Source organism: Phoca vitulina, unplaced genomic scaffold (genome assembly GCF_004348235.1).
Source record: "Phoca vitulina isolate PV1807 unplaced genomic scaffold, GSC_HSeal_1.0 scaffold11, whole genome shotgun sequence".
Taxonomy (NCBI): Eukaryota; Metazoa; Chordata; class Mammalia; order Carnivora; family Phocidae; genus Phoca; species Phoca vitulina.
The window spans coordinates 7516360-7525462 of NW_022589714.1; the positions used below are offsets into that span (position 1 = coordinate 7516360).

The 9103-nt window shown below is 37.8% G+C and overlaps 1 protein-coding gene across 7 annotated transcripts in view; it reads left to right on the forward strand.

Annotated features, from left to right (window-relative positions):
- The window catches only part of SNAP91 (synaptosome associated protein 91), a 144851-nt gene extending 136100 nt beyond the window's left edge, over positions 1 to 8751 (forward strand). For all 7 annotated transcript variants that reach the window (XM_032409348.1, XM_032409343.1, XM_032409349.1 and 4 more), the window contains 4 exons: positions 308 to 391; positions 1036 to 1140; positions 5361 to 5463; positions 7341 to 8751. In XM_032409348.1, the coding sequence (XP_032265239.1) occupies positions 308 to 391; positions 1036 to 1140; positions 5361 to 5453 (282 nt within the window). In that variant the 3' untranslated portion in view covers positions 5454 to 5463; positions 7341 to 8751. The remainder of the gene's footprint in view (positions 1 to 307; positions 392 to 1035; positions 1141 to 5360; positions 5464 to 7340) is intronic.
- The last annotated feature ends 352 nt before the right edge of the window (positions 8752 to 9103 follow it).

Genomic DNA, 9103 nt, shown 5'->3' on the forward strand with positions numbered 1-9103 from the left:
AGCTTATAAGGAGGTAGAAAGGAAGCCCAATGCTGTCAGGCTGCAAGCTGGGGAGCCCAAATAGCACCATGACCATGAACATCAAGTTAGTAACCTTGTTCATATCACTGGCATGGTGCTAGAGCCATTTTTTAAAATTTAAAACTGAAATATTTTTCTTTACATAGCCAACACGTATTTAAAGGGGCATACATTTTAAAATTATATTCTGTTATTTTAAAACCAAATTATGTCGATTCTTTTTGTTTGTTGGTGGTGGTGTTGTGTGTGTGTGTGTGTGTGTGTGTTTTGTGGGTTTTTTTGGTAGCAAGGAGCTGTACCTCCAGCCAGTTCGGTTCCTCCTGTTGCCGGGGCCCCATCTGTTGGACAGCCTGGAGCAGGGTTTGGAATGGTGAGTGGCCACCTGTGCTAGACATTGTAATTGACATTTCTGAGGCCTTTGCCAAATCCCAGATTGACGAATACAGCTACAGAATATAATTCTTCCCCAAATGCAGTAATGTATAACTTAAAAAATTAAGTCATCTGTGTTAGACATTAAGAAGTCTACACATGACATGATAAAGTCAGCTATAAAATACTTAAATTCTGTCATCAAAATAATTTCTGTAGCATATAGTTTTGTCATTTTGGGAGTAATATCTACCAAACACATTCTTAGCTCAATCATCAAAATCAAACTCTTAATCACTGTACTCAGACTTTCCACTTATCACTTTTATCACTAGCAAATTTTAGGGCCAGGGTCCATAAATAAACAAGGTTTTATCTCTTCAGAATTATGCTCACAGAAGACAAATAATCACCAGCAAAGCCTGGTTGGGAGAAGGATGCCATGTAGCCAGCCAGGCTTCTACTACACCTTGGTGATTCTCTGCCATCTGTCAGCCTCACAGCACCCATCATTCAAAATTACAAGTTATACTTTCTCACAGACCTGCTTTCCTCACACATTTTCAGAAACATTGAAGACTTAAGTGTCAGGCATTCCCATAGTGGATTCCACTCATGCTGTGAACTGCTCTTCCTTTTCAGCCTCCTGCTGGGACGGGCATGCCCATGATGCCTCAACAGCCCGTCATGTTTGCACAGCCCATGATGAGGCCACCCTTTGGAGCTGCGGCTGTACCTGGCACACAGGTCAGTATTTTTAATGTCCTTAAAATAATGACATTGTAAGTATAAAACTGCCATGTGGCAAACTGTTTAGAAATGTTTTTACCTAAGATAATCCTCATATCTGTTTCTTCAGAAGTAAAGGGGTAGGGCGCCTGGGTGGCTCAGATGGTTAAGCTTCTGCCTTCAGCCCAGGTCATGATCCCAAGGTCCTGGGATCGAGTCCACATCAGGCTCCCCGCTCAGCAGAGGGAGGCTGCTTCTCCCTCTGCCTATCTCTCTCTCGCTCTCTCTCATGAATAAATAAATAAAATCTTTAAAAAAAAAAAGTAAAGGGGGAACATGGGAGACAGATTAGCAATAGTGTGAGGTTTGGAGGAAAATGATAGAAGTAACTCACTCTCCTAAGTCCCTCCATTCCTCTCCTACTTAATTCAGAATAGTTCCTGAGGACAACTAGACATTTAAAGTATCTGCACATTTATTTCAGAAAAATGAGTACTTCTGATCCATAGTTTTATCATGTGTTCCCAGAACTAGCTAAACTCAAGATTAGGGACACCCTCCTCCAGGCTGTCAGTTGTGCCCAAGAATTGTGAGGCTAACAGCAATGGGTTTGCCAAACTGCAGAGTCTAAGGGAGCAGTCCCTACAAGACTACGTGCACCTCAGACACCAGCCACAGGTTTGGGAGTCCCAAGGGCTCCCCCTTCACTTCAGACCAGCTGCCTACAGATTTGAAGGTTCTCAATATCTTAGAACAACTTACAGAACTCAGGAAAGCATGAAATTTATTGCATTTTTATTATAGTGAAAAGATACAAATTAGATCTAGCCAAAAGAAGGGATGTGAGTGAAGTCTGGAACTGGGAGGGTTCCAAGCATGATGCTTCTTTGTCCTCGAGGATGTGTTACTCAACCTGACATCAGTGTGTAGCAATATACATGCAGTGTTGCCAACCCAGGAAGCTCACCTGCACTTTAGCGTGCAGAGTTTTTATCGAAGTTTCCTTATGTAGGAATGATCGATTGAATTATTGCCCATGTGGTTGAACTCAATCTCCAACCCCCCAGCTTCACTCAAAGTCAGGCTGATATCATGTGGCCCCAGGACCTGACGCTCTCATCACATTGTTGGTCTTTCTGGTTGGCTAGTCCCCACCCTCAGTCCTCTTGTTAGCATAAACTATCAGGTGTGGTTCCAAGAACCCACCCTGAATAACAAAGACATTCCTATTACTCAGGAAATTCCGAGGGTTTAGAGGTTGCCTACCAGGATCCAGGACAGAGGACAAACCTCTCTTTAGATGAGGCCGAATTTCTTACTACCAAAATGGTAAAACACATACACTTTGTTGAAATGTTTTGCTGCCAATAGTGATAGTCATGTTGATGAGTAACCAGTTCTTGATTCCTTTTGTAAATTGCCTGGCCAAGGTGGAGGTATAGGTAGAACCAAAGAGGTTTTTACCATGAGAAACTGACTCGGATGGAGTCAGAACATCACTTTATGACTTTACTAGCACCGTGCCCAGCAAACCAAAACAAAAAGCTCAAATATATTACAATGGTATCAGTAAATGGTTTCACTTCTATAATATTTTTTTAAAGATTTATTTTTTTTATTTTGAGAGGAGGGAGCAGGGAGAGGGGCAGAGGGAAAGAATCTCAAATAGACCACCTGCTGCACAGGACTGATCTCCCAACCCCGAGATCATGACCCGAGCTGAAATCAAGAGTCAGATGCTCAACCAACTGAGCCACCAGGTGCCCCACTTCTGTGATATTTTTAACTCACCAAATGGATGTTTATATTGTTATCCATAGGATTCCTACTTTGAACTCTGAGTATACTTTAATCCCTTTTGCTTCCTTTAATCATCTCCAAAATCTATTGTCTGCCTCTTCCCAAATTTCACTTTCAGCTTCTTTAACCCTTCAAAAGCCACAGTGACCAGAAGAGAGAATGGTGGGTGTTCAAAGAGATAAATTTAGAATGTGAGAAACCCTAGCCTTCAAGGCTATACTCAGAGCACTGGCTTCATGAGTAATTTTCTAGTCTGCTCTGAGTCTAATGAACTCTGCCTCATATTGTTTCTGAGGGGAGTGAGGAAGGTTTAGGGGGTAATAGTCGGGGTTAAATTTAATCTAGATATATTTAAATTCTAAGAAGGATCTCATTTATTATGAATGTCTCCTTGATGGTTGAATACATCTATGATTATTTAACACCTTTTTGAAAAAAGGCAGGACATTTCTGTTTTTATTAACTTGGAAGAATAATATTAAGGTTTTAAAAATTTTATTGTATTTTATGTGCTAAAAGCTTTAGAAATAAATTAACACAATTTTATTAAAGTAGCTGTTTTTCTTGCATGATACCAGTGTTACATAGCATCAGTTTACTTAATTCAAAGAATGAAAAATAGATAATATGATGAAAGTAGTGTTTTAATTTAGGAAATGGTATGCCGTATTTATAAAAGTTTTAGATTGTAGGGGTGCCTGGGTGGCTCAGTCAGTTAAGTATCCGACTCTTCATTTGGGCTCAGGTCCTGATCTCAGGGTTATGAGATCAAGCCCTGTGTCAGGTCAGACTCTGCACTGGGTGTGGAGCCTACTTAAGATTCTCTCTCTCCCTCTCTCTCTGACCCTCCCTCCCTCTCTAAAAACAAAACAAAACAAAACAAAAAACAACTGTCTTATTTCCTGTATCAGAGAAGCAGCAGAGGTGATTATACTAAATAGTAAAATAAATATGATTTTATAAGTTCAGAAAACAAAATACTGTTTTCCATTACTGATTACTGGACTATTCCACTATATCTCAATTGGTTGGTATCATCCTTCATGATGTTGTCATCTCACCAAATTATTAATGAATCAACTCTTACATTTCTCTTTTTTTTTTAAGATTTTATTTATTTATTTGTCAGAAAGAGAGGGAGAAAGAGAGCGGAAGAGCACGAGCAGGGGGAGCGGCAGGCAGAGGGAGAGGGAGAAGCAGGCTTCCCACAGAGCAGGGAGCCCCATGCAGGGCTCCATCCCAGGATCCTGAGATCATGACCTGAGCCGAAGGCAGATGCTTAACAGACTGAGCCACCCAGGCGCCCCTCAACTCTTGAGTTTCTTACCTTCCAAATAACTTCAACCCTTGCATTTATTTTTTCTGATCTTTCTATGAAGAATGATTCCTGTTTTAAAAAATGGAAATTTGATCGATAGGTAATGCAGTCCAGTCAATAGTTTCTGGACATAGGAACAAATCTAAAAATCTTTATTTCTGGAGCTCTATTTACTGAACCAATAAAAACATACATCTCTACCCCCATAATCCCAGATTTTTGAGATTTCTACCAGGCACAAGCATAGGAGAAGAATTAGACTCAAAGAATCCATGTCAATTATTACTCTATACAGATCACATGACCTTTCTCAAGGCTTCATAGCCTAACACTCCTGCAAAAGCCTGCTTCCGCTATGTCTGTCACACAGTAAAATAATTTAGGTATTAATTAAACAGAAACAAGGTAAGTTAATTCTTTGTTGCTTTTGCTAGCAAGTGCAATATGGTTCTTTCCTATAGCATTTAGTAATTAGTCTTCTCTACAAGCTGGATTGGCAATATTGGAATTTTATGACAATCACACCTGGGAAACTCTTTTCCATCTGAAACAAACAGTGCCCCCAAACTTGACTGGTTTTCGTTTAAAATACTTCATGTGAAATTCTATATTTAGTTAATAATTTAAAGTAATTTCTTAAGTGACTTTCTGCAAGTTATTTCCTTTCAGTTTTTCCCTCAAACTCACTCTCACTACAAGGAAAAGTCATTAAAATTCCTTTATTAGTTTAGTGGTACTAATAACTCAAAGTAAAAATGCTTTTGTGTAGAGCAATTGATTGTTGTGTTATTGTATTCTATATTCATAGTATCTGAATGTGACTAGTTTTCTACATCTTCCCTAACTCATATCCATATGGTTGTACCAGAGTCCTCAAATATTACTTTGGCTAAATCTGATGTCAGAGAATTTCAAGAAAGCCAAAGATCATTTGAAGTGTACTTTATGAAACCAAAATTAAACAACACTGTGGCTAAGTAGAACGAAGTAGATTTTGTAAACCTTTAGCCATCTGATCTTCTGCATGTTTGTTTTCTGTGGTATGTGCTCTGCCTAATGCTTACCTGTCTCTCTGTTTGATTTCTGTTTCTGCTGTCTTGGGCTGGCTTATCCCCACTAGCTTTCTCCAAGCCCTACACCTGCCACTCAGAGTCCCAAGAAACCTCCAGCAAAGGACCCATTAGCGGATCTTAACATCAAGGATTTCTTGTAAACAATTTAAGGTATCTAATATTGAGCTTTTCCTGTGGGCTTATAATAATGACCTTGTAATGCTTAGCTATTTCAGATATGATATTTGTACTTCTGTTCTTTGAACACATGTAAATAATAAAAACAACAACAACTTGAGTGTTTTTACTTTTTAAATCAGTATTAAAGCTGTCAATGAATGATCAATAAGTTTTTTAAAATCTTGATTAATTTACAAAACTAAGAGAGGGAAAAACCTCCAAGTTGTCCTGAGAAGCACAAAGATTTTACTGATAAAGCAAAAAGTTGCCCAGGCTACTTGGTAAATTAGAAAATTACCATTACCTGATGACAGGAATTTATAAAAAGCTAACATCTATTACATTGCATTTAGAAAGCATCTAAGAATATACTTGGCTACAAAATTGTATTTTTTTGTTTATCCTTACTTGGCCTCATCAAATAAAGCTTAGATTGTTACCCCTTGCAGCTTCTGCACTTAAGCAGAATCTTAAATTTCTAACATTCTAGTTTTAAATTTCTAAGATGATTTATGACATGACTAATAATGGACTTATGGAAGGAAACTGATAAAGGAAAAAAGTTTACTGCTAACCCCAGCACCTAACACAGTGGGTAGATTCTCAACAAGTACTTGCAGAAAGGGGATAAACAATAATAATGCTGCTTTTCCATTACACAGTACTTTTCATCCCCACTTCCTAGTCATGAACTCCTTTGGTCGTCTCAGTGGGAAATCAAACCCTGTGACATAAACTAGCCAGATACTTTTTGTCTCCATTTCACAGCTAAAGGAACTGATCCTTGGCATTGAGTGGTTTGCTCAAGGTCACACACTGGAGGGAAGAGTACAAGTGTCAAAGTTTTGGGACCACTGTCCAATGTAATTTTTATTATGCTTCGTACATCCTATACATAAATATATTTTTAAACTTTCTCTACTGCATACTAAGATTTTTGTGGATTCAATTACTTTATGATTTGTTTTTTCTTATACAAGGTTAATGAGTTTATCATTTTGAGGCTTTGATATCTCAGTCAAGTAATTGCTCCTTGTGCCTGACTTTTCTATTCTGTGTTGGGTCGGACTGGGTTGGTGTAGGCATAAGTGAGACAATGAGCACTTAGCTACTAAAGGTTCAGGGCTGACTAAGGATACTGCAGGGAGCAACCCTTCATCCACCTCTCACTCAGTAAATACGCTCTCCTGGTGTGCCAGGAGCTCTGAGAAGCACCTGGAGCAGAGATGCTCGACATAGCCCTCAGAGGTTCACAGTCAAAAGGGAGTCAGACACAGACTAATTTATGAAAAAGAGTTCCCCACGTGGCTAAGCCTTCACCCCAGGCAGATTCCCTGGCAGGGATGACTGGGGAAGCAGGGACTGGTGTTCCTGGGGACAGAGGAAGGGGGAGTGACGTTCCCAAAAAGGCACTGTCACCATGGATTATCTCCCTCCTCCTCTCTTCTGTTACTTGTTCAACTGTTGAGTGACTCACTGAACACCGTAACTGAAAAAAAAAAAAGCCAAAAATAATGAAAATTGCTGTCATTCTTTCCCCCCCTGCCCTTTTTAAAAGGCGAACTGTTCTTATTTAATAGTAAATGTCTCACTACTGAGATTTCTAGTAAGTATCCACATTTCGAAATTTTGCTGCTACAATTTTTATCTAAAATGAAACTTTACGTTAAAAGTTTTCCTAAAAATTTCTTCCCGGCTGAAACTTGAAGCAGAGAATCGTGAAAAGTGTATAAATGTGAATTTGTTATAAAGAAACCTTTTGCGTGAAGATTTTTCATAGTAACTGTGAGGTGAAAATGCAAGGGAGGTAATATGTTTGAGGAGTGTGTCATGTTGTTTTCTAATTCAAGTGCTTTTTATCTTTACAGCTGCGATTTTTGTGACTGAATAGGAAAAAAAATAATGAGTTTGGAGACTTCAAATAAAATTGATGCTCAGAGTTTCAAAGTGAGCCACCAGTACCGAACCCAATGCTTACTCGTAACTTCTCTTCCAAAATGTGTAGCACAGCTGTGAAAGTGAACATTAGGAATGTGTACTACCTTAGCTGTTATCCCTATCTCAAAATTGTAGTGTATTTGGGTTCTTTGTGTGTTGTACGATGTAAAAACAATGAATGGATGTTTCTGATGCCTTTAGTGCTTTTCTGGACCTCGCCCATGGACGGATGATGCAGCTGTTGTGTGGTGAGCCAGTTGGAAAGATGTGTCTGTGTTTTTGAGGGCTTTGATGTATATATGACTTTTGGACAAACCTAAACTCTCCCCATAAATTCTCTTTTTCTCTGTATCTCTGTTACAAACATGGTGTGATAATATCAAATAGTAAGGAAAACACTCTTAAATATACAAAACTTTTTCGGTGTGCAGTACATTTTTCCAATCACAGGAACTTCAACTGTTGTGAGAAATGTTTATTTTTGTGGCACTGTATATGTTAAGAAATTTTGTTTTAAAAAAAGTATAAGGGTTAACATCCATAATAAATATTTCTCCTTGAAGCTACCTTATCAAGAATGAAAAAATCATATGGAAAGAATTCCATATTTAATCACTGCTATATTAAAATGTATATTTTGATTATATTTGACAGGTTTTGCATCTAAATTGACCTATTTATTCATTCTTGATTAAATGCACTGAAAAGTAAAGGGTCCGTTTCTATCCCATCCGTGAAAATGCAATTAGAGATGTGCTACTCAAATGATTATGAAGACACCCCAAGGTATATGTGTAATTTAAAGATTACTGCAAATATTTTTATTTTATTGTGGGTTTTATGTACATCTGTTAATTTAGTATTTCTTTGTGTGTTCTGTAGACTAGTGTTCTTCCATGCCTCAATTGAGCTCAAAGTAGGTTTTGTTGTACCATTGTGATTAGAATTTAAACTAATTCAGAGACTTGTATCCTTTACTGTACATACTGTATTCTTTAATTTTTAATTTGTTGTCATTCTGTGTGTGCTGATGGCTTGGCTTAAGATTTTGATGCATAAATGAGGTCACTGTTGATCAGTGTTGCTAGTGGCTTGGCAGCTCTTTGTAAAAGCATATTGGGTTGGAAAGGTGTTTGCCTATTTTTCAAATTATTTAATAGATGTATGGTACCATTTAAAAGTGGTTGTATCTGAATTTACTGTGGGGATAACATACACTGTAATGGGGAAAAATTACCTAAAACCAATTTCAAAATGGCATTTCTTTCTATTTCAGTTTAAAAACCCAGTGCATGTACGCCCTCTGAGATGCAATAAACACCTTGAACAAAGAAATGCAAACATAATCTTTCTCTTTTCAATTATTTTTTAGAGAAAATGTCTGTTTCAAATGACACACAGCATATACAAAATATTGAAAATTTGAAAAACATTCACAGTGAGAAATGCTGTTCATGCCAACATAGTTCTGATTATTTTACAATAAATTAAAAATAAGGGGAAGAAACAGTTTAGCTGTCATTAAACTGGGGACTCTGGTTGCTGTCAGATAAACTGAAATTCCATATTTCAAAAAAGAAAAGGATGAACTTTCTGCAACTCCTATAATAGTTTTGTGAGAATTCTCCGTGAAAGTTGAAGAATAATAAGACTTTAGATTATAGTTTACACACACACTTGCCTGCCCATAAAC